The sequence below is a fragment of the Mustela putorius genome, unplaced genomic scaffold (genome assembly GCF_011764305.1).
Source record: "Mustela putorius furo isolate JIRA1106 unplaced genomic scaffold, ASM1176430v1.1 tig00537350_pilon_pilon_pilon, whole genome shotgun sequence".
In the NCBI taxonomy this organism is placed as follows: Eukaryota; Metazoa; Chordata; class Mammalia; order Carnivora; family Mustelidae; genus Mustela; species Mustela putorius.
Genome location: NW_025422471.1, coordinates 8,723,811 through 8,749,539, shown reverse-complemented (window position 1 = coordinate 8,749,539; position 25,729 = coordinate 8,723,811). Strand labels below are relative to the sequence as shown.

General features: G+C 43.2%; 1 protein-coding gene and 1 pseudogene across 10 annotated transcripts in view; both read right to left on the bottom strand.

Annotated features, from left to right (window-relative positions):
- The window catches only part of MCTP1 (multiple C2 and transmembrane domain containing 1), a 526,997-nt gene extending 502,440 nt beyond the window's left edge, over positions 1–24,557 (bottom strand). For 5 of the 10 annotated variants that reach the window (XR_006605000.1, XM_004769907.3, XM_045074453.1 and 2 more), the window contains exon 1: positions 23,779–24,554. Coding sequence is in view for 9 of the 10 variants with exons in the window: in XM_004769907.3 (XP_004769964.1) it covers positions 23,779–24,498 (720 nt within the window). In the remaining variant the exon portion in view is untranslated. Of the gene's footprint in view, positions 1–23,778 lie in introns of all 10 variants that reach the window. The other 5 variants (XM_013044488.2, XM_013044487.2, XM_013044489.2 and 2 more) reach the window with 2 other exon arrangements.
- Positions 5,056–7,632, bottom strand: LOC106003541 (annotated as a pseudogene).
- Positions 24,558–25,729: the final 1,172 nt, after the last annotated feature.

The window sequence follows — 25,729 nt, the reverse complement described above, 5'->3', positions numbered from 1 at the left end:
CCATTCTCCAGTAAAAGGAGCTAGGGATTCTTTGGGAAATAGTTATTTCCAGGACTAGGACAGGAAACATAAGAGATGAGCCTTGTGCATCTTTGAGTAAAAAAGTGAGGAAATACTGCAGAAAATAAATACACGTACAAAGATGGGAGTAAGCCAAAGGCATACAGTGGCCAGCTGAAAGAGCTCTCTATAGTCAAAGCTGGAGCAATCTGAGCAAAAGAGTAAATACATTAGTGTTGGGTTAAACACAAAGTATAAAATGAATATCCGTGAGTCCATCCTGCCATAAATCAATGATTGAATAAATAAATAATGGGGAGACTAGATAAATCATTTCTGCTGAATTCCAAACAATTTATGTCAATATTCCACCCTCGCGGAAGTGGAACATAACTTCCCACTCCCTAAGGATAAGCTTTGCGTGATGACCTCCTTCCAAGGAATACAGTATGGAACGTGGGGGGCGGGAGGAATAACTTTACAGAAGCCTGCTACATGCTACCTCTGGCAAGTGACCAATGTTCACACTGACCGCAATGAGGCAGGTGGGGTGTGTGCGCCCTTGATAAGATCTGATGAGAGTGGTACTCTTCCTCTGTGGCCTTTCCCCCACAAAACCCATAACCCTGATTTAATAATGAGAAAAACATCAGACAAATCCCAGTTGAGAAACAGTCTGCAAAATATCTGACTATACTCCTCAAGCCTATCAAGGTCATCGAAAAGAAGGAAAAACTGTCATACTCATTAGGAGTTTAAGGAAACATGACAAAATACCACTGGTATACTGGATGGGATCCCAGAACAAACAAACGACATTAGGTAAAACCTAAGGAGACCTGAATGAAGGCTTTAAGTTAATAATAATGTCAGTTCATTAACTATAACAAATGTACCACAGTAATGCTGAATGTTAATAATAGGGGAAACTGAGTGTTGAATATATGGGAATTTGCTGCGCCATCTTTGTAATTTTTGGTAATTACAAAATTGTTCTAAAAATAAAGTTCATTTAAAATGAATACTCAAATATTTTGAAAGTCTTTTAAATGATCACATAATGACTTACAGGAAACATAAGAGATGAGCATTACATTCTTTAAGCATTTCCCTATCGTTGAATATGTGAGCCCTTGACAATTTTTCCCTGTTAAAAGTAACTGTGATGAGCAAATATCTACATTGGAGATTTGGTTCATACCTTTGATTATGTCTTAGCACTAGATTCCTAGAAGTTCATCCTATGTTTTTAAGAAAGTCAAAGTTACATATTTATCTAATCACAATAATAACCAATAATATTGGAAGACCCGTTAGACTGTACAGTTTTTTTCTTTTTTTAATTTTATTTATTTATTTGACAGAGAGAGAGAGAGAGACAGCGAGAGAGGGAACACAAGCAGGGGGAGTGGGAGAGGGAGAAGCAGGCTTCCCGCTGAGTAGGGAGCCCCGTGGGGGGCTGGATCCCAGGACCATAGGATCATGACCTGAGCTGAAGGCAGACACCCCTGATTGTGCAGCTTCTCTGAACTAAGTTCCATTTCTCTCAATAGTAAAAATAAAACAAAATAAAAAAAAGTAAAATAAAATAAAATAAATAGATAAATCCAGAATTTGCATTCAACTCCCAATCTTATCCACTGATTCTTGCATTCATTCAATAAACACTTGAGATGCTGCTATACTCCAGGCAAATATACTATCAGGAATGATATTTAACCACCTTAAGACCTTATTATTTTATAAATCATAAAAGAACACCTAATTCATAGAATTCTTCATTTGACAGCGAAAGATCATTTCCGGATCTCTGCAGTTAGATAGTATAGGAATAGTAAGTGGTAGGCGCTTTTCAACTAATTTTTTGCAACATTTGAATCTCCAGGCCAGAGTGTGATTCTGTAGCTAAAAAAGATTGCTCCCACGTTAGCATTTGGTGATTTCTTAAAAACACTTATTTAAAAACTTAAAATCTTTACTCTATAACAAATGATTTCCTGTAGTATGTCTCTCCTTTTAACTTTGCTGCCCTCTGGTGCCGCCTAATGCCCATCCCTCGGCAGGTTCATGTTTCTTCATCCTCCCATAAATGTTATTTTAAGCCTGGGTGTAGCCACACCAGCAAAACTTCCCTTGATTGTCTTCAAAATGTCCATGTATCACCAAACTTCAAAACCATTGGCATTGTTTCCATGACATCTAACTGTTTCTTCCTAAAACTTAGAGATCACTTCAAGAAATCCAACAATAGGGGCACCTGGGTGGCTCAGTGGGTTGAGCCTCTGCCTTCGGCTCAGGTCATGATCTCAGTGTCCTGGGATCAAGCCCCGAGTCGGGCTCTCTGCTCAGCAAAGAGCCTGCTTCCCCCCTCTCTCTCTGCCTGCCTCTCTACCTACTTGTGATCTCTCTCTATCAAATAAATAAATAAAATCTTGAAAAAAAAAAAGATACATTAAAACAAAAAAAGAAAGAAATCCAACAATAGTGTCTGTTAGAAGAGTTTCTTAGAAATATTCTCTATGATGAAGAGCTGCGTGCAGATGGGTTTTTGGGGTAAAAGCGGTACCCCTTAAGATGCACCCTGTAAAGACGTGAGGGGGGCCGGATTGGGAGAGAGGAAGTGGCCCACAATGTGGTCTCAACAGCATCGAAATAGATCCCACAAGGAGCCTGGACTGCAGAGGTGCCCCCAATGGAGGCAACAGGGCTGGGCCTTTGTAACCTCTCATCAAGCAGTCATCGGCTCTCAGCACCCCACTGGAGGGAGCCAACCTTGGGAGAGGCAGTTTCCCATGGTCTAGGGCAATGCCCAGTGAGGGACACAGCTGTGGAGCCATCACAACCCACAGCCCTAGGGGTGGAAGGAAGGGCACAGCCCCAGAGAAGGGGATGTGGGTGGAGGACAGAAGTTTCACAATGGCTCTGTCCTCACTAAGTCTTTGCCTGGTAGACGACGACGACGACAATGACTACTACTACTTTACTGTTGTCATAGGTCTTAAAAGGACCAAACTCTTTTTTTTTTTTTAAGATTTTATTTATTTATTTGACAGAGAGACACACTGAGAGATGGAACACAAGCAGGGGGAGTGGGAAGAGAGAAGAGGCTCCCTGTTGAGCAGAGAGCCAGACGCAGGACTGGATCCCAGGACTCTGGGATCATGACCTGAGCCCAAGGCAGATGCTTAACTGACTGAGCCACCCAGGTGCCCCAAGATGATCAAACTCTTGAAAATGAAGTCCACAGTCGAAGGACACTTTTTTTTAAATCAAGGAGACTTCTGAGAGACTGCCATGAAACAGTACAGGCGAGCGGGCACCCCTACATTGCTGCTCCCTGCATAGTGTCTAAGGTAGGCACTCTGCAAATATCTTCGGAGGATGAAAAGGAATGCACCTCAAAATAAAAATGTAAATAATATAAATGGACCAACACTGAGATGAAGATGCCTACGTCAGTTCTCAGCAAAAACCCGAGGAAGGACTATGTGGAAAGCTGTGAGCAGAGACAGATTCGGAATCACATCCTAAATCTCTATTTGAGAAATTGATGATTTCTGTCTTTATTTAACCTTGAAAAATAAAGTCCCTGTAGTAGTTGTAGCAATGAGATCCTCAGGGGAGTAAGAGGTAGAGTCACTGAGGGCACCTGGGTGGCTCAGTGGGTTAAGAGGTAGAGTCACTGAAACTTATGATTTTGTGAACAAAAGTTTGCATTTAACTTTCTTATGTTGGTTTCATCTGTTTGTTGGTTTGTTTGTTTGTTTTTTCCAGACCTTATGTAATTGTTCTGAATCTGAAGATTTAAAACATGGTAACTAAATCCTTTCTTTAAAAACAGAAATTTGGACTTATGCAGGGTTTTATTTGGAAAAGTTCACTGGGGGTGCCTGGGTGGCTCAGTAGGTTAAGACTCTGCCTTTGGCTCAGGCCATGATCTGGAGTACCACATCAGGCACCCTGCTCAGTGGGGAGTCTACGTCTCTCTCTGCCCTTCACCTTGCTTGTGCTTGCTCTCACTCACTCTCTCTCTTAAATAAATAAAATATTAAAAATATTAAAATAAAAAATTAAAATTAAAACTTTTCTTCAATTAATAGGAAAATTATTAATTATTCAATTTGATTTCATATTTGTGGAGTATTTGCTATGTGCAGGGCATATATTAAGCAAAGAGAGAAACTAAAAGTGACCCCTTCAGAGACACTCCACTTGGGCTGTGGTGAAGAAACATTATCGAGTGTAGGAAGGCCAATCATCATAACACTATTATCTGTAAAGTGCAGGCGGCCCCTTGTTTCCTGAACTGGTGAGGTTCCAGAAAGCTGTTTACGGACTTCATTGGCCCAGGGAAGCAATATCACAAATGGGGCTGGTTTCCAGATGAGACCTCCTAATACCATCCTAGGAGCTCCAGTCCAAGCTCTGGGGGCAAGAAATTATTAGGGACAGGAGAACATGGGACGTTGTTCACTCCTTTGCCAGGTCCATTCATTCCATAGCAAAGCTCTGGATCAAAGAAAGTCTTCAGATAGCATTCTCCCTTCCCGCACACCTCCATTCAAAACTCTACTATTTTCTAGCCTCTTGGCATGCTCGCCAACAATGAAGTCCAGCAGCAACCCCTCACGCCCAGGTCACTGCCCCAAAATCTACAGACTGAGCTAATCCATTGGGCTCCCACCAACAATACCCGTCCCCATCAAAATGTATATCTATCCATCAAAATGTAAATCTTTTCTATCCAGGAATTTTTTAAATTTTATTTATTTATTTGACAGAGAGAGATCACAAGCAAGCAGAGAGAGAGAAGGAAGCAGGCTCCCCGCTGAGGGGAGAGCCCAATGCGGGGCTCGATCCCAGGACCCTGAGATCATGACCTGAGCCAAAGGCAGAGGCTTTAACCCACTGAGCCACCCAGGCGCCCCAACGGAGAGAGAGCACAAGCAGGCAGAGAAGCAGGCAGAGAGAGGGGTTTTTTTTTTTTTTTTAAAGATTTTATTTATTTATTTGATAGACAGAGATTGCAACTAGTCAGAGAGGTAGGCAGGGAGAGAGAGGAGAAAGCAGGCTCCCCGCTGGGCAGTGAGCCCGATGTGGGGCTCAATCCCAGGACCCTGGGATCTGACCCGAGCTGAATTCATTCATGCTAAAGTAGGAATGATCAGTCCTTAAGACTATGTGCCAAGGGCTGCTGGAGGAAACCACCTGAGAGGCTCCAGTAGACGAGGGTGTAACTTTTAAAGAAAATGCCTGTTAAGTCAAATGTGGAGAATAACAGCCCATTAACAGTGACTGTGGCGGGGGAGGGGGGCAGGCAATAGAGGAGAATAATTATTGTGTGTTGAGTGTTTACCATGTGGCAGGAACTCACGCTAAAGGATACCATCGGGTAAGTATGTTATTCGCCCAGTTTTACAGAAGAGAAATGTGGGATCTGGAGAGGCTAGCGGTTTAGTGAACTCTGGAAGACAGTCTGCCCAGTCCTCTCTCCACCATGGCGAAGCCAGTAGGATCCTGACTCCGGAGGTGGGCAGCTCACTTTGGCCACTCTTCTTTTGCATGATTCCTTCTCTTCCTTTCTACTGAAACCAGAGATCCTCTAGAGGCAAATTTTTTCCAGACTGCGACAGTCAAGACAGCAGAGAAACTGAGGCAGTGATGGATGGATACTACCAAAGCATATTTGTGAAAATGAAACTGCTTCTAAGTGAGGTGTGAATGAGGACCTGCTCGTGACTAGACCCTGTAAAAGGAGAAGGCAGTATCTTAATTTCCTCAGTGCATTTATCCCCCAAGCATCAGTATCTACCTATGGAAAGTATGATGGATAGGGTCTTTTCCAACATTCTAGGCCTCAGTTAACGAGAGAGCCTTGAAGTTAACTCAAGTGTTATCATTTGTACCAGAGCTGACTTTAAGATTACTCATCTCATTATTATGGCTTTACAATAGTATAGAAGGGCATTAAAAAAGGAATCTGATGTACTTTTCCATTCCATACACTATGCTCATTTTACATTAAAAATATAGGAAAAACAGTCTTCTCCTGCAGGGCTGGTGAAAACCCTGTGCCCCACGCCAGAAGCTAGGCCCAGCAGCTCACAGATCAATGTTTCAGGTGCCTGATCATTCATCTTGCCAACTGCTGATTATTGACAGAACCCTAAGGGCACATGGGTGATTTTTGCTTGCCCACGGCAATATTTCTCTAATAGAAACAATCCCACAGCATGTATTGTCATCTGATAATAACATGAAGGCAATCGAAACAATTAATTATTCAATTAATGAACAAATGTTTTGGAAAAATGCTCCCAACAAGGGACGTCTGAAAAAACAAACTACATGGTCTTCTCATTGATCACGTCTAGTTGGAGACACTTTGGAGCAGGGTAATACCGTCTCCTTTTAGCATGATCCGACCCACTTGTTTTCTTGACTTTGTTTTAGAATGAATCTCTTCTGCTCTGCCCAATACAAGGTTCATGCACTCATCCAAACCAATGACACAGCCCTCTGCATGGTAACTTGTACCTTATGCCATACCTGAATCCAAGATCTGTTTTGCAAGTATCTGAAGATGAGGTTGACGGGCTGCACCATCACCTTCTAGGCTTTCTGGCTCTGGCCACCGTATGCCATGGTGGGTGCCGACAAAGACCACATGCTAGCTCAGAAAATGGCCAGAACAATCCGATTTGCCTTTAAGGACCTGCTTCTCTCTCACTTTCAGTCCCAATGGTTTGGGTTGGATTACCCTCATTGTGGGGCACTAAGGTACACCTATGATGTGGCCAAGCACCTCATCCCCTGGCCACAAGGAGTAGAGTAAGAGCCCAATTATTCCAGTGAGACTCATTTCAAAAAACTGTGTGCCAAGGGCTGCTGGAGGAAACCAACCAAGAGGGAAGATGCCCAGAGCCAAGCAGTTCTGAGGGAACCTAAGTAGGAGGGGGAAGGGCAGAGGCAGAGAGAGCCAATGGCATAGTTTGAAGCTCTGCATCCAGAGCTCTGGGTCTTTTCAGGGGTGAGCCGATACACTCTCTGTTGAAGTCATATCCAGAAAGAGTTGAGCTTCTATCGCTCATAAGGAAAGAGTCCTGAAGAAGACATCTCTGTGTCTGGGCTCCATTCATCTCATTAGACACCTGCATTCCTGACTGCATCTCCTCAGATGTTCGTATTAATATGATGAGAACCATTGTGTGCTCCTGGGCCTGATCCACCTGGCAGAACCCACAGGCCCGGCCTCAGTAGCAGGTGCATCTCCTGGGTCCTGGCAAACCAGGCCTCAGTTCTCTGTCAGGCGCTTACACTCCCCCCTCCTTCCCACAGGCTGCTGTCCGAACAAGAGACTCAGGCTTCCAGGAAGGGATCTCCAGGTTAGGTCTATGGATGGCTTCTTTTAGAGGGAGTTAAGGGTGATTCCATTTTTCAAGGCCCAGAGTTCACAGCACAGATCCACGTCCCTCTGAACTAGCCATCTCTTGGGTTTGAGAGCTGCCTTCTAACTTAAACAAAGCTCTTTCTTCAGAACGACTCCATAGTGTGGGCTTTTACCTTTTTTAGCACATTTCTTTTTTTTTTTAGATTTTATTTATTCATTTGACAGACATATATCACAAGTATGCAGAGAGGCAGGCAGAGAGAGATAGGAGGAAGCAGGCTCCCCGCTGAGCAGAGAGCCCAACACGGGGGCTCGATCCCAGGACCCTGAGATCATGACCTGAGCTGAAGGCAAAGGCTTTAACCCACTGAGCCACCCAGGCGCCCCAGCACATTTATTTCTAAAACACGGCCATGGGATCACTGAGAAAAAAGAGTATAGCTAAGGGGACAAACGTCTAGTGGTGGTGCAAAGTAGACCAACAGCACTTTCCATGAGGTAACTAAGCCTCTGTATCTCCTGTGAAGAGGAGTCCCCATGGCTTCATTTAGTGGGGTGTCCACACTACCTGACAGTGACATTTATCTTCAATGTATATTTACTATTTTCTCAGCTAAGAGGACAAATCTCTGGAGGGCAGAGCCATGGGTCCACAGAAGCCAGAACAGAGACATTTGAGTGCAGCCCATAGGCAGCAAATATTGACCCCTGAGGAGGATAACTAAGAGGATTCCATATCACATTATCTAGGAAAGACATCTTTCTTTTCAGTGGTTCAGTCCCAAAGAAGACTCTATACAAGGGAAGAGAAATTAACTTTCAGGAAACAGAATCCAATATTAACAATAAACTCCAGTTACGACCAATTTAGGGTTCTAATTATATATTGGTCACAGTAAATGCTACAGGCCACAACTGGCTACTTATTTCTGGGCACATCTACTTATCTTTCCAGGAAGCTAGTCTATAGTTCTTTCTAAGGACCAATCCATGTCCCCTGCAAGTTTCCGGGATAAATGAATATAAAATTTTAAAATTTAAAGACTCAGGTTTTGATTCCCCCCTCCCCCCCAGGGCTAATGGGGCCATCTTACTTCATGAGAGCTATCACTGAGTCTTCCTTTTGACCCAAGAGTACTAATGGAGGTTTTTGGAGTCCATAGTTTGGAAGTCATTGACTTCCTTGCTTGAAGGTGAATCAACAATGATGGATTTGTGTCCATTTGTATTTCTTTCTTTCTTTTTTTTTTTTTCAAAGATTGTATTTATTTATTTGACAGAGATTACAAGCAGGCAGAGAGACAAGCAGAGAGAGAGAGGGAAGCAGGCTCCATGCTGAGCAGAGAGCCCAATGCTGGGCTTGATTCCAGGACCCTGGGATCATGACCTGAGCTGAAAGCAGAGGCATTCACCCATTGAGCCATCCAGGCACCCCTCTTTTTTATTTATGAAGAGAATGCAGGTCACCACTGTGGTTGCCTGGGGAGATCAAAGCTTGAGAGGCAGGCCTCACTTGGGTGGGTCTTGTTATAATTTCTGGGCCCTAATCTTCTAGAAACACTAGAATCCATACCCTGAGCTTTCATAAAGTAGCAAATAGGCTGCTAATACTACTACTTTAGGTTTGATTGAGGGACTAGAGTCTCACTGAGGAGTTTTGATATTTCCTTTTTTTTTTCCTACTATAACACTGTATCATAAATATCATGGTGAGGTTTTATGCCCTTTAAGCTTTCCTTGTTGCTTAAGCACAACTGTCAATCTGTTTCACAAATGTGAATATTGGCTGTACATGAAAGTATAAAACTTGGATTTTTATATCTAAGAAAATACATAGTAAAATAGAAAACTTAAAACTCCCTCACCACGTTTCAGATCTGTTCAACAAGCAGTCTTCCTAATTAACCAAGATTACATTAACAAAATACACAGATTTAAATGTATACCTCCTTACAGAATCCCTTCCCAAGGTTCTTCATTTCTTTTCCCCATCCTAACTTCAAGAAAGAAACTGGAAGCTCACAAAATATATGCCTTCCATAATTTACAGATGTAACATCTAAATCACCAGGCTTTATCTCATTTTCACCTCCACTTAGGCTCAGAAAAGTGCTGTCTCTGAGAATCTGTCCCCTGAGTACCGACAAAGGGAGATTAGATTGCATTTCCTGCCTTCATTTACCTTCCAATAGTGTGCAATAAAAAGGCAATAGGAAGAATGAAATGGCCTGTTTTTCCAGGGGGAAAGATATTTTCATCTTTCATATTTCTGTTTCTTACAGACATTTTTAAAATACAACATCTTGGGAGAGGGAAGTAGCCCCAACCAACACTGTTACCCTCTTACGAAGCACGTCGATGAGTAAGTACGGTGTGGCTCCACAGGGAGCAGTCAAGAACAGCTATTCCCAGACCAAAGTCATGAACTTCCTGCAGATGGTTCTCCTCTTCATGGAGGAGCATCGGAGCTCTAACGACAGCTTTAGAACTTGTGAAAGTCCACAACTCCCCATGGCCCACAAGGTCCTGCGTAAACTGACCCCAGCCAACCATTCCACACTGAGCCCCCATACCTACCTTCTTACCAAATTCCAGCTGTGCAGGCAAAACTTCTCTAAGTGCCTTCTGCAGTAGTGTCCTGTGCCCAGAACTATTTGCTACATTCCTTCCTACCTTCTGTTCCCCCAAATCTGGCCACATCCTGTTCGTTCTTTGCTCTCATCCTAAAGATCACTTCTTCAGGAAAGCCTTCCCTGCCCCTCCCCTTCGGGCAAGCTCAGGTTGGGACCACTTAGAACTGACTATCTGTATTTCTCTGTACTCCTCTGAATCCATGATTACAATTATAATGGAGCGTGACTTGTCATATTTTAAAAACTGTAATGGAAATTTCTCCTACTAGATCATAAACTCTCCAAGAGCAGGAACTGATGTGTCTTCTCTAGCAAGGTATTAACAAGAAACCATGTCTACTGTAGGGCAGATCTTTTCATAAATATGTGAGGAAGGGAGAGAGAAAGGAAGAAAGATCTATTACCAAAATTGTTGGTACTGTAGCAGAAGGAGATCTTCCAGCTACAAAGGTATATCTCAGACTGGTTCATTATAGAGAACATTGAACCAAATCTTTTCACCACTCCAAGACTTCTAGAAAAGTCTGAGCTCATGAGCCGATGTAGCAGCTTTAATGTGGGGAGAGTGATGCACCATGGCAGTTAGACTCAAGAGTTTTTGGAGCCAGGCACTTACTTAGGTACAAAAATCCCAGCTCTGCCACTTACCGCCCTTTCTGAGTGATTTCCTCACCCTTTCTGAGCCTCCACTGATTCATCCATAAAATGAGGCTAAGAATTTTGGCCCCTTTTACAGTTGTCTCAAAGGCTAGAAGTAATGACTGCCAAGCGCTCATGACAAAGATTTTAGTGCTGTTATTACGGTTACCAAGAAACATTAGAAGTCGTATTAGATTCAGAAGATATTCTATCTTGCCTTTTTCCTTGCTAAAGGAATATACCCCAACCAGGCATAGTCACCAACAACTAGTTGCTTAGAAAAGAAGGTGTTTTCCTGTCCTGAGATCCTAACACCTAGACTAACTGCAGAATGCATCATTTTATTTTTCACAGGCATTTAACAATCTGATTGGACGTCCAGATACATGTACAGAATTCACAACAAGAATGATCTGAAAAAGATTCACCAAAAATGATCTGAAAAATTTCAGGATCTGAAAAATATTCGCTGAGCGTGCCAAGAAACAAACTAACCCATTCACACTCATTCTATATTTCTGGACACTTTCCTCCAAAAAATAATGGCACATTCTTCCAGTTGTATCTCCAAAACAAACTGGAGACTTGGACCCTTTGGTAAGTCTGGTATTAGAGGAATGCCAGAATCAACCACGAATCAATGGTTTGGGTAGCAGTCACACACCCATCATGGGTGTGCTGATGTGGCCTTGCTAACAAGCAGAGTGGGGGTTTCTGGAAACTATGGCCTGGCACAAATCAGACATCGGTTACCCAAGCTCTGCCACTCACTAGCTAAGGACAGAAGCTGGACTGCATACAAGTTAGCCTCTCCAAACATTTCCCAGGTATAAAATGCACTGATAATACCTCTCTGTCAAAACTGCTGTGAGGTTTGGAGTGAGATAATGTGCATAATCTATAATGATTATTTGAAATACCATGTAAAGAATGCCAAGCAAATACATCTATTTCATGTCCCTAATACCCTAATACCTAATAATTTCATTTCCCTAATACTGTGCCTTTCACAGAACAGGAAAGCCTTAATGAGAGAAGCCAGGGGAGCTTGTCAAACATAGATGCTATATCATTATAAGGGTCTTAGAACTTATAAAGCATTCCTAATAACAATATCAATAACAGAAATAGTGATGATCTCACAGGATGCCTGATGCAGAAGAAATTTTTTTTAAGTAAGACTAACATTTAAAAGATGCCAGCAAGATCTTTATCTAGTGGTCAAAGAGAGCTGAGAGGACTTAGCACCAGTAAGAAGTAAGTGGGAGAACTAGGAGTATGCATGACCTCAAAATCTTCTGTTACATTAAGTCTGTCTTTATTAAACATACTTATGAGACAACCTTCCAATAAGAAAGATAGGAAGGAGACGGTGGAAGAGCTGTAATGTTACTACTGAGATGGGGAAAAAGACAAGGCTTTAAAACTTTGTTCGAACTTCCCCCTGCAGTTCTGTTTCCCTAGGCTGGGCTCCTCGGGCACAACCTCCTTCAGACAGCCTTCCTTGGTAGGATTCAAATTATACTGAAGTGTGACTTTGGAGCAGTCCCTTAATCTCCTATAGCTTAGTTTCCTCACCTGGAAAATACAAGAGATAATAAATGTACTTCAGAAAATACCGTAGTCGACAAGTGAACTAATACAAACAAAGCACCCAGAATAGTGCCAATACATCATAAGTATTCTGTAGCTTTAGGGATTTTTAATAGTAGGTATAAAGTGTCATTTTAAAATGGCACCAGCGTGAGAGGCCCTTGGTTGGTGGTCCACAGGTCAGAAGTGAGAGGGTACAATTACAAAGAGAGCCCAGCCCTGGTGGGCAGGGGAAGACCACACTCATCATGTCCTACCTCATGTGACCTAACTTCAGCAGATGGACCACGTACTGCGATTTTACAAACGTTAATTCAAATGCAGGGTCATAAAGCCAAGCCCTACCACTAGAAAGAAGTTCATGGGCTTACTAAAGAAAACGAATTTGCATGAGAAATTCCTAGCACCAAATACATACAAAATTTGTGTAGCAACTGAAAACTCACATTGGATTTAACTCAGTTATTCTCTGACTCGTCTTTTGAGGTGATTTCACAAAATGAACTCCTCATCAGTATCAGGAGTACCCTTGGCTGAGAATACATCTTTACAATCCTGAGAGTATCCTTTTTTCTCTAATTGCAACATGAACTATATCAATAAAGAAGTTCGCCCAAACACCTCCTATTTTTAACTGTAAGGATCTCTTTGTGAGGGCAAAATCGGGCCAGGCTTAAAAACGTTAATGGTAAATATTGGTTATTGTGACTTCTAGGTTTCAAAAGCTTAAGAGAATGAATCTTTTCTGTGGTGGCTGTAAATAAGATAGCTACTTTGGAAAGAAAAATCATTCTGCTAAGAAAAGACATTCCTTATACATTAGTTCAAATTCAAAGTAAGACTACTCATCTCCTTTGCAGAACACACCCCATAGTAAATCACCAAAACGGTCTATTGATTGGTTTTTTCCTTCTCTCTTTGGCTGAGCTGATTTTTATACAACTACTCAGACTACATAGACTTAAACCAGTTATTGTAAAGACAATGTTATCATTGAAATTTAGTATTATCACATTACGTTTGGAAGTGGAAGAATATTGGGGTACTTGGAGGGCTCAGTCAGTAGAGCATGTGATTCTTAATCTCAGGGTCGTCAGTTCACGCCCTATGTTGGACAAGGAGTTTTTATTTTAAGAAGTTAAAATAAAAATAAAAACAAAAACAAAACAACAGTAATAAAATAAAATAAGTAAAATAAAATAAGGAAGTAGGAAAAGTATTGGAGTTGGGGTCATCTTTGACCCCAGGGGAAAATAGTAAAGAATAAGTATATGTATACAGCATACCTGGTAAAGGCATAATTGTGTTTGGTTGTGTGTGTGTGTACACATGTGTCAAAGCAGTACAAAATGTCAAAACATCATGGGAGCTAATTATTTAAACTTCACTATGGAAAAAAAATTACAAAAGCTTCTAATGAAAAAAAAGTATCTGACTTTCCTCTTTTATTTTCTTGCCCATGTTCCTAGAAGGAAAGAGGAGTAAAATAGTGAAAGGGAGAGAACAGCAGGTCAGAGAATGAAGAGCCACATAATATCCCACCCAGAGAGTCCTGTGAAAGGCAAACAGCCTAACCATGTTTGATAATCCAAAATACACAAAAATCCCCCCATAGTAAGTTCCACATACTTCTTCCTCCTGTTCTGGCATATCCCGAAGGGAGAAGAAAAAAGGTGGGGGATCAAGTCAAAAAAAGTGAAAACATCAAGCAGAAAGGAATAAATATAAGACCACTTAACAAAGCTCCACCTTCCCTGACAAGAGGCAGAGGACATGGGGCCTGGGAAACTGGAAAATGCAGGCTTCCCTCCACCTCTGCCTGGTCCCCTGTCTCACTCCCCAGGTCCCCACAGAACAGGCCAGAGAGTCACAAAAACACCAGCTGGGTCTGGAGTAAATGAATGCAATGAGGCCTTGGGGGCCAAATAGAGCCGGAAAGGACTGAGGGGTAACAACCAAACTGGTTAGGTAAATGGTTTTTTTTTTTTTTTTTTTTTTACTGTTTTACTTGAAACTATGGTGTTGAATTGGCACATATGCAAGGTCAGTCACAGTCACTGCTGGACGCCCTCCGGGTCCCTCAGCCCCAGCTTCTATCTAAAAGCAGAGGGAAGCAAAGAAAGGAGGGGAAAGTGCAGTCGTGCCTGCTCTCAGCCAGGAGTGGGGGGAGGTGGGGGGGACATGCTGAGTCAGGGTTTCCCACCTCTAGGGAGCAGGAGGCTTGGCAACTGCTCTGTAGTGACAGAGCGCTTCTCTCCAAAATCTATTCTAATCTCAAAAGATACTTTAGGAAAACAGACTTCTAATTTGGTGTGGTGCAAATACTATTTAAAAGCAACTATAGAAATGTTGAATTTTTCTGTTATGAAAAGCTATTTTACACTTCAACAAAAGAATGGGAGTCAGATATGGCTTAAGGGTCTGGATAGAATACGGTTTCTATTTGAGAAGACATCTATTTGCCATTTTCAGAAATTGATCATTTGCCACGCACGGATCGATTTTTCGTCTGAGAAAGAAAGCATATTTTAATATGTTTGAAGCACAAAACTCCTCAAGAATGAAAATTTTCGACAGAACCCATGGATTCTAAAACTTTCCATTCTAAGGATTCTCCAAATATTTAGCCACTCTGACATCAGGTGTGTAAGAATCTATGAAACAGAGTCATGTGGGAGGTTTTCTTGTTTTACCTGATTTTGTTTAACGCATGTTTACCCTTTCTCTTACTCCATTAACGCTACTTTCAGTGCTCAATGCTGCAGGAGAAAAGGAAACTGTTTTATTCAGGATGAATTCAAAATAACTATAAAGAATATGGGCTCTTCCGGTAAACAGGTGACAATGTGGTTCTCAAGAGTCTGGCACCCTCAGCAGTAAATGCAAATTCAAAACTCAACTTTCCCTCTCCCCTCCCCAGGAAAAGACTTTAATAAAAAAGCATTTTTTTTTTTTTTAAACAGAACCAAGAAAAACCGAAGACATAAGTAAAAGGGAAAACATGGTCCTTCCACTCTCCCTTTCCTTGAAGGTTCAGCCAAATCCCTGGTCTTTCCAATCTTTCTGTCCTCCCATTGCCAAGGTCAGGTCACTGCCCAGGTTCAGGCTCTCCCTAGGACTCTTGGCCTCTGCTACTAACTATGCCCTTCTGATGCTCACTTGGCCCTCTCTCCCCTGCTCAGGTGCCTCCAGGGTTCCCTACAGCGGCCCCGATGTCCTGCTCAGCCCCCACAGTCTGGCCACAGCTTCATCTTCATCTCTACTTCCCATACCTTCCTTCCTGAACCCCAGGCCTCAGTCCCACCACTGACTCCCATGTTTTGAATACACAGCACACTTACTGTCCCCGTGGCCATGGCAGTATCTGCCCCCCAGCCCCTGCCCCAACCAGCCTTGCCACCACCATCACCATCTCCCTGTGCCCAAATCCTAACCACACTCCAATATAAGGCAGAAACCATGGGGGGGGGGACACCCCTGAATTGCTAACACCAAACCTACCACTTACCTACGTCTATGTCCACAGTGTCTCCTTCCATTTGCAATGGAAGAGGAGCCCTTCTTCATGCTGAGGCTACCATTTCCCCTGGACTCTGGGGCCCACTCGGACCCATGTCCCAAGGTACCTCACCCCTTCATTTATCCCTCTGTTCTCCTTAAACCACTCCCTCCCTGTAGGCTCCTACTGATCAACCCACTCCAGTGAGACCCATTAAAAACCAAAAAGCTTCCAAAGATCCCATCTCAACACCGTTTTTACTCTCCTACTACCACTTTCTTTTATCCCCTAAAGAGCCAAACTGCTTGGCTTCTTTCCCTGCCTGGGGCTCCTGTTTCTCACACCCCTCAGCCCACTGCCTTCTGGCTTCAATCTCACCACTCCTGATTCCATTGTTTTGTAAAATGTTTTGACACCTCTTATATCCCAGATAACAAACGCCTGGCACTGGGAGTGGAGAGGAGAAATCAGACCTGAGCTCTCTGAGCCAGAAATTCAAACTGATCATTAAATTCAGCATAAAAATATATTTTATTTGGACTATAGCTTAAAAATTTTTTTTCAAATAATTTGCCAAAAATTCAAGAACCTAAAGATTTCACATGAAAATCCAGGTTTCTGGCTTGTTTTAAAGAATCCAGAAATACTGGCAACAATGCTTCTTTCACTATATGACAATAACCCGCTGAAGCTGAAAAGCAGCCGCCCTTCAATGAGACAGGAGCTCTCTGGTTCACTATGGACCCCACCAAACCCTCTCTGCTCATGTTCTTTTCTCTGATGGTCCCCGTGTGCAGTGAAGTTTGAATCCCTGTTCTAGATCGGTGCTATCCACTAGAAATAAAAATGTGAGCCGCATACATATTTTTAAATATTCTGGTAGTCATTTTTTTTAGAAAATGGAGAGGAACAGGTAAAAATCAACTTTAATAATATATTCCATTTAATCCAACATATCCAAAATATTATTTTGACGTACAAGCACCATAAAAAATTAAAGAGATATTTTACCTTCTTTTCTCTGTGCTAAGCCTTCACAAACCAGTGTGCATCTAACACCCATAGCACATCTCAAATCCAATTTGCCATATTTCCAACGTTCAAGAGCCAAGTGTGGCTAGTGGCTCCATCTGAGACAGCAGACTCCAGATGCTTAATGATTCACTATGAAAATCATCTTGCAAGTAGAGAAAAGGAGAGAGAATTTTAAGGGGAAAGAAGAAAGCAGGCAGGACTGAGGAAAATAGTGATGACATTAAAGAGCAGGTATGGTGAGGACTTCAAGTCAAGAGGGGAAAAAAGCAGGATCACAGAGACAATGAACAGTGCTCCCTGAAAAGATCCAGTCTGTAGTCTAGCACTCTGGGTATAAAGACACCCTTTGCAGGCAAATGTAATTAACTGGCAATGCAGATTTTCTGGAGGGAGGCTTTAGTCTTTCATAAATAGGCTTAGCATTAAACATGTGGTCACTGTGAAAAGCAATTGACCAAAAGTCCGACCCAGAGTTCACACACTTGGCATTCAAGAGGCAACAGAGTGGACCAGGCTAGTGAGGACAGGATTCTTGGTCCAGGCTGGGATTTTAATCTAGTTCAAGGGGATGGGTATGAGGAGAAGTGGCAGTGATGCAGGCAGCAAATTCTCTTGAGCTGAGATCCAAGCAGAGATCAAGACTTAGAGAATCATGAGTGAGACTATGTCAGCAAAGTGCTGGAAATCCAGATGTGGGAGTGCAACATCAGAGGTCAGGAAAAGAAATTGGGTACCAAAAAAGGATACCCATAGTCGGAGACTGGCACCTAGAAATGAATCCCTGAGCCACAGACCTCAGAAGCAGAAATCACTCCTCCATTCTCCGCATGAATACAATATGGTGGCCAGTGAGTAGGTGTCCTGTTCTCTCCTCACCCACAGACAGGAACAAGAATTAAAGTACAGGCTGAGAAAAGCCAAGCCACCAGCTAGAGGAGAGGAGAAGGTCAAATAGATCTGCCAGACTTAAAAGGACTTGGAAACAAGAAGGGAGGAACATCATTATATAACTAAAAGTGCTTTTGAAACTTTTCCAGAGAATTCTGAATAGCTCTGGCCCATCCATTCATCCCTTCATTCACTCAGCAACCACTTATTGAGTAGTTTTTCCTCTCCAATGCTGATTAGACAGGTCGATTGTACTGAGGCTTGCCAAATTCTACTCTAGCAGGGCCGGTGAAGGGAGCTCAGGCTGAAGCAAAGTAGGGTGAGCTCACTGAATGAAACCTGTAGGATTAGGAGGACATATTGATCCCAACACATCCAGAGGTCCATTTGTCTATCATGTGTTGTAATTCTTCCCAAAAGGATGAGAAATCAGGCTGGCATAAAATATCTCAAGAGACGTCATAGGAATATTGTTCTCTCAAGAAGGCAGCATACAGGACTTTGGAATCTCATTACATGGAAAATACGGGGGTTTTTTTGCATTGCTTGCATTCAGATTAAGGTTAAATACAAATATTTGGAGACATGAGGAAAATTGTGGCCTGGTATTCTGCTGGAAAAAAAAAACAAAATTCTCCTGTAAGAAACTGGTCCACATTGGAGGGGAAAAGCATTTGCATAAAATCTTCAGTTGTTGAGGGATAGTAATAACTTTCCATAAAGTGCTTTTGTAAAATTTTATAAATTGCTTTTTTAAAAAGCAATGTAAGTTGGAAGAAATTGTTGACAGTGACAAAGAAGGCAAAATGGCACGTAAAGTTAATCTTGCAGGGGGAAAAAATGTATGATTGGCAACAGTTCAAACAAGTCAAAAATCACCAATTAAAAACTGTAGAGATTATTTAGCAACAGAAAAAAATGACATGAGGAAAGATGCCTCACACCTTTCAATAATTAGCCTTATAGAAAGAAAGGTTATCTTAAGTAGACATGCTTTATACCATAATTTTAAGAAAAACAAGTTTATCTAAAGCAAGTTCAAGCACAATATTTACTTCATTCACATTAAAGAAACAAACAAACAAAAAAACAGTATTCAAACAATAACCCTCAGTTACCAAGAGAAGGTTTTATTTAGGACCCGCGGTTTATTGAGGCAAGAAAATATATCATGTTTAGTAAGTTTTCCAAGGGAAAAGAAAAAAAAAGAAGTCAAACCGAAAAGCTCCAGATTTCAAAAACGTCATTTCTGTTTTTCTAAAACATACAACTATGATACTGCAAATAGCTATGAATTAAAAGAAAAAAATCCATGATCCTAACTTTGGAATACGCAGACTTCGTCAATGCTTATAGTACCATCTAGACATACTATTTACTCTTTGTCAATCTAGAGTTAACAAACATTTTGACAGCCATCATGAGCCAAGAAACCATACTACATATTTCTGAGTTATAAAAGATATATTATTAACCTTTAATTTTGTGAAATCATCCCTTATTTCCAAATGATAGGGCAAAAGAGAAAAAGGGAGAGGGTCCTATTGTCTTTATGAATCTATTAATCTTATTTTGTTGCTCTAAGTATTTATTTCACTTTTCCAGAATAATGTGCACACACTTGCCGAAAGTAATATAAGATTTTTTTTTTCATTATTCTATGAAATTTTGATGTCGCCAGGACCGCCTTGGTTAATCTGAGGCTACTTTTTGCCACCCAAGCAAGTAAAATAATTTACATTAAATAAGAAGGATGAGCAAAGCTCCCTGTTCATTTTTTTTCCAGCCACCCACATACTTGTAATGGTGGCAGTGGCAAAATTTAATATACTGTTATACTATCATATACTAGCCATTGCTAGGGTTTATTGAGCTCCCATAATATTTACTTGATAACATTTCCATATATACAAGATTCATAGCTGTACTCAAATCTTCCAGATATACAGTATAGAACATAAAAGTCATAGGAAAAATAATTCCACTCCAAAGTAAACCTGTCACTGTTTACTCTCTTCCTCTGCAATAAGCTGATGATCCCAGTATTTTTTAGAATGCTATCACACATCAAACTTCATGCCCTGTTCCAAAATGTCCTAACATCTCAACCTTCCTCTCTCACTTTAAAAAACCTTTGAAAAAGTTATTAACATTGCCTGTAGGGCTTGTTTTTGAGAGTATTCGTGTTTTGGTGATTTTAAGTCATTCACATTAGGAATTACATTTCCTTAAATCTGTGTCTTCCCCAAGATTAAGTTATGTTCTTTGGAGTAATTATAAAGACACCCAGAAAATAGCAAAAATAGATAGCAAAAATTAACCCACATCACATTTTTAACTCATCTTTGAGAACATAAGCTTTCTCTACAAGGTCAAATAATTAATGAACCAAGTGGCACTTCATGTATAGACTTCATCTTAAAAAATATTTTTCTACTTTTTGTTGGAGCTTACATATGTATTTTAGGAATTTTATCCCAATGAACGAATATTCCTCTTACTATGTTTTGTAATATTTCTATCATACCCTGAATAATGTAGCCACATTTTTTACAATTTTTTTTTTTGCTTCTCTATGGAAGCAATTTTAACAACATGAATTTAAAAGAAAAAAACAATAAAAGTTTAACATTCATAAACTTCACACTTTTGTTAAGACTCTAAAAAGTGGGACATATTCATTCTTCACTCTTTATCTTAAAATACTGGCTTCCTGATTCCAGCAAAACATAATTTTAGCAACTCATCAAGACAGAATACATAAAATTGGCATATTTTTGATAGGCACACAAATTGAGAAAGCATCTTTCCCAACTGTGTTGCAGAAAATGAAATGCATCTGGTATGACAATATGGCCAAGCACGTGAACTAGAATCAGTGGGAAGAAATGTTGTTTTTTTTTTCTTTTTCTCAAAGCAGAACATTTTGAGTAATGTACTTGCCCCAACAACAAGGCATTATTAAGTCTGTTCAAGTGCCTTCCAGAAATGTATTGAGCTGAAGACCACAGAGTAGCAAGAAGGGGCTGGCAGGGGCCTGGGAGGCAGCATGGTTAGTTCAGTGTTAGTCACTGTAGGTCAGTGATTTCCAAATCTCTTACCCCCAGCAGTTCAACCTGATGTCCTTGTTTCTTTTTTTTTTTCCTTTTTTTTTTTCTTTTTAAAAAAATTTTCTTGCTTTTGCTTTTGCTTAACACCTCCACCCAGAGTCAGAGTTTATGCACATATGTTGTTGTGGCCTCATGCTGAGCTGGAGGGGGAAGTGGAGAGGTAGGGAGGTGTTGGAGAAGAGGGCCAACGCCAGGATCAAGCAGAGAAAAAGTGAGACATTTGTGATATTTTTGCAATGCATTTTCTTTCTTAAGTTCTTTTTACCTAGGCAGTCTGGAGATGTATTTAATGCTCTTATTGTCTTTGCTTTCATGTGTACCTATCTGCTTGGGGACCAACATAGAAATCTGCATCTGCTACACACTCCCTCCCCCCAGCCCAAATAGGTTCTGAGGCCAGGGGCTGGGAGAGCAAAGAAAGAGGTCTGAGTGACACAGGAAGCGTGCAAGGGTGCCACACAGCTCAGCCTACTCCTGGACACCTCAGGGAGCCCGCTTCTACTTCCAGCTTCCAGCGGAATTTCTTCCTCTTCCTCATCACAAGGTGAGACAGCTGGGCTCCTGGAGTTGGGCAGAGGAGCCATGAGAAGACCAAGGAATCTTGCTTCTGCACTGGCGAGAGAGTGCTGCTGAAAGCCCGATTTGTGACTCCTAACAGAAGGCTGTCCACTTCTCAAGGAACAGATTCCAAGAGCAGCAGATGCAGGGAACCAGCAATGCTGCCTCTTCCCAGGACTGTGTGTGGCCTCAAACAAGCGCCTTGGGGCTACTGTGCTGTCTACAACCTACCTTTCACCTGTTCTTTGAAAAGTATTTTAGCTTTGTTATTCCTTTTATGTCTTCATTGAAATTCTGGTTCCTTATAAGGAAAAGCTTCTTTAGAACGTTAGATGGTATGATTAATAATGTCACTCATAAATGTGATGTCATAGTTAGGAAATAATGTATCACAGAGAAAAGAACAAAGCAATAGAGCTAATACATCATGGAACTGATTCTGGGGTAGGGGGACCCCCCCAGAATGTATGTAAACTTGCAAGCATTAATCATAGGACTGAAGTCATCTCAGAAATACAATAAGCTCTAAAAGTTGTCAAAAGCAGTTATGGTAAGGTAAAAAGACTCTGGAGAATTTTAGTACAAAATCTCTGTCATTTACTAACCATTTGACCCTAGAAAGGTTACTTAATGTCTTTGAGCATGGGTTTCCTAACCCATAAAATGGCAAGAAGAACTTCTGTCCTGTAGGGCTGCTGGAATGATCAAATCCAGCAAGGCTGTGAAGCATATGATGAGGGCACACATAATGTATGCTCTCCAAAAATAGGTTGAGGTCTTTGGTATACAAAATTCATAATTACATGGCAGTATTTCTTAAAGATTGAGTGTCAGAAAACTTTCTGGTAATAACTAACATAAAGATTAATTCAGAATTTTCTGTGTTTGCTTTGAGAATCTTGGTCCAATAAACGGCAAACAATTTTGGGGAGTAAATAAAATATCAACCGTCACCATAATTCAATCATTTGTTGTTGTATTATTCTTGATTAAGAAGTTAATAAAAACAAATGTAAACAGTACTCCAACTCTAAAGTTCTTATACCTTAGGTTTAGGTACACATCCAAAAGTAAATTCTATTAAAATATGTAGCATTCACCTACGCTGAATTTAAAACACCCTTTTATAAAACCACTTTTTACTTTACTTTTGAAACCAGAAACAGGACTTCTACTCAATTAACTTTCAAGATAAAAGAAAACATAGAGTTAGCTAGACTCTTCCACAGTGTTATCTCTACCTACTCTTCTGAGAAAGAACTTTTCCTAGAACATCAGTAACATCAGGTTACCCACCTGTATTCTGGCTTGTTTTCTGAAACTGCACTAATTAGTTAACAAACTATATCCATTACTGCACCTTGCTGTTCAAAATATGGCCTTATGGTTTTTAATCTAACTAAAAATTAGTTCTCATCGGAAGCGGTTGCGTTTTAACTATGCTGCTTGATGTACATCATGTTGCCTAATACTAATTAAAGATTAATTAATCAGAGTCAAATAATGAGAATTTACATAAGCTAAGATGTATTAGAGGAAAAGAGTTCTTTAGGTCACTGATAGACTAGAACGTTCAAAATGCTTGCTAGCATTAACACAATTTGTAAGTATTAACAAAAGGAGCGCATCTCCTCTTCAAAATCCAGGAGTAAGATCAGCTGCTCAGTGGAACCCTTAAGAATCCTACAAGTTCATTTTTACTTGACGCTTGCCGGCCCAAACTTAACTCTTGCCTGAACGCGGAGGCAACATGATGTACATCAAGCAGCATAGTTAAAACGCAACCGCTTCCGATGAGAACTATTAAAACTTAGAAAAGGCCATAGGAACGAATCTAACTTGGCTGAGACGCTCACGCTGTCCACTTGTTGGGCAGCGATCTACTTGCAGCCGGGACTTTGAAGAAGGGAGCGCGAGAAAACAAGCAGACTTCTGCCTTAAGCGTTTCCCCAATAAATGGCCTCACGTTTGCCAATGATACAGTTCCTTCCCGCAAGCCATTGATTTCCAATGAAGGCCCCTCCGCCCCCTCATACATGGTTGCACTTTTTTTTTTTTTTAAAGTTGCTGAATTTGTTTTTCTTTAGAGAAGGTGAGACTTAGCTCTTCTAGGAGACCTCCAAAAACAGTATCCATTTCATGTCTAACTTTATTCCTCTCCCATTTGGCTACTATAAATACTTCCATTTTCATTGGCAACGCATAAAGCTACCCAAACAGCTTCTGGTGGTAAGCGTTATTTCTACCAAAAGTAACTTCAGGGTGCAAGTCAGAGCTGTATTTTTACTGAGCAGGATCGGACTGTTTGTTTTTCGCTATTTGATTTACTTGGTAGCACCTCCACTCCCCGGCCGGTCCCGGGGTAGCTGACAGCCCGAGGCCGGGGGCGTGTCCAGCGCACCTAGGCTCCCGCCGCGCGCACGGGTCGCTCACCTGGCTGCTGCCGAGCTCCTCGCCCTTCTCCGGGGTCCGCGGCTGCACGGGGCTCTGAGCTGGCTCTGCGGGAGGCGGCGGCGGTTCCAGCAGCTGCTCCAGGCAGGCAGTGCCCGGCAGGGATGAACTCTTTTGATGGCACAAGTGCGCCTCGGGGCCCCGACGCCGTGCACCCTCATCTCGGGCGCGGTCCCCCCTCGCGGGCGGCTGGGGCGAGGAGGACAGGGAGGATGAGGCAGAGGACGAAGAGGGAGCCGAGTCCGGGGAGCGTCCGCCAGGAGGCGTCCCTCCCGCTGCTCCGGCGGTCGTGGTCTGCCCCTTTCCCGCCGGGAGCAAATGCTCACGGATCCGGCGGCGCAGGGTGGACCCCTGCTCGGTTCTGCCGGCGCCGCCGGGCTCGAGAGGCTCCGGCGAGGAGCAGCACAGGTTGGGCTGGGAGGAGGAGAAGACGCGGTCCAGCACTTGCTTGCGCTTCTTGAAGCCGCTCCACCTGCTGCCCGCGCCACCCACGCCGGCCGGTGCGTCCCGCCTGCCCCTCGGGAGTGGCGGGGAGGGCGATGGGGTGTCCGCAGTGCGGCGCTCTGGGCCCCCTGCGCGCGCGCCCCCGCCGCCCTTGCTCTTGCCCACCCCCAGCTGCAGGTTCTTCCAGAGCCGGGCCTGGAAAGAGGAGGACGCCGCCGCGGGTTCGGGCGACCCCGCCGCGGCTGCCCGGGGCTCCATCCTCCACCCCCTGCTCCTCCTCTCCACTCCTCCTCCTCCTCCACCTCCTCCTTCTTCTTCTCCTCCGCCCTCTCCGGCTGCACCTCCTCCCGGAGCCCCGCGGTGGCGGCGGCGGCGGGCGCAGCAGCAGAAGCCGGGAGTGCCCGGCGGCTTCAGGACAGCGCGGGGGAAAGCCGCCGCCGCCGCCGCCGCCTCCAAGGCTCTTCGGCCGCCGGACTCCGGCGCTGCCTCTTCCTCCCGCACCTGCCGAGGTGGGCTGGCGCTGCCACCGAATCCTGGCCGCCGCGCCTGCAAAGTTTCTAGCTCCGAGCTCCGCAGCTCCAGTCCCTTGGAATCCCCCAGGCCGCGCCCTGGCTCCCTCTCCTCGCGGGCTTTGGGCTAGAGAAGCTACGAGCGCCGGAGCGTGCGCGTCCAGCTGCGCCAGGGGCCGCACCCTGCGCCCTCAGGGCAGCACCTGTCAGCGGCGGGGGCGGCTGCCTCCCAACTGGGCGCGCGCGCGACTCACACAACAGGGCGGATCGGGCTGTAGACAAGCGCGACCAGCAGCCCCGCGGGAGCACCCCGGGACCATCCTCCAGCTCCCGGGTGGGAGGGTGAGCAGGCGAGAGCCGAGCGGAGATGAGTAGGGACCAGAGCCAGGTTGCTCCCCAGGATCTGGCCACAGCTCCCCACGTAGCTCCCTTTGGGCCGCCTGCTGGACGCCCGCGCCGGCTCGTGTCTGGGTCCAATGAAGTGAGCCAGAGAGAAGATTATGCGCCTTGGGTGGGTCCTGTAGGGCACACAGCGTCCATATCGAGAGAGGCGAACCTGACCGAATTCTGGGACTGAACACTGCTGCTCCCGCCGCGTTGTGTGCCCTGGACTCGACAGGAGACTTTGATTTCTTCTGTCTTGACTCCATCCCACCCACCCTCCTTGCTCTTTATCTGCGTGTACACTGGTAGTTCCTTTTGTGATCCAGGTCAAGAGGTTTCCGGAGTTTGACGGTAAATGAGGCAGTCCTAAAGTTGCAGGGAGTTTACGGTGGACGGAGATGTGGAGGATGTCCAGTGACTCTCACGCCGTTCCAAATGCAGAGAATCTTGTTTCCTTTCAAGTGCGTTTACTTCCTTTGCTTTGTTGCAAGGCAAATGGAAAAGGGTCTGTTTAGCTCGCTCAGACCTTGCTTCTCCCTAAATCTATGGATCCATGGGTTTTCTGATTCTACTAAGAGTGCTTCTTGAAAAGCAGG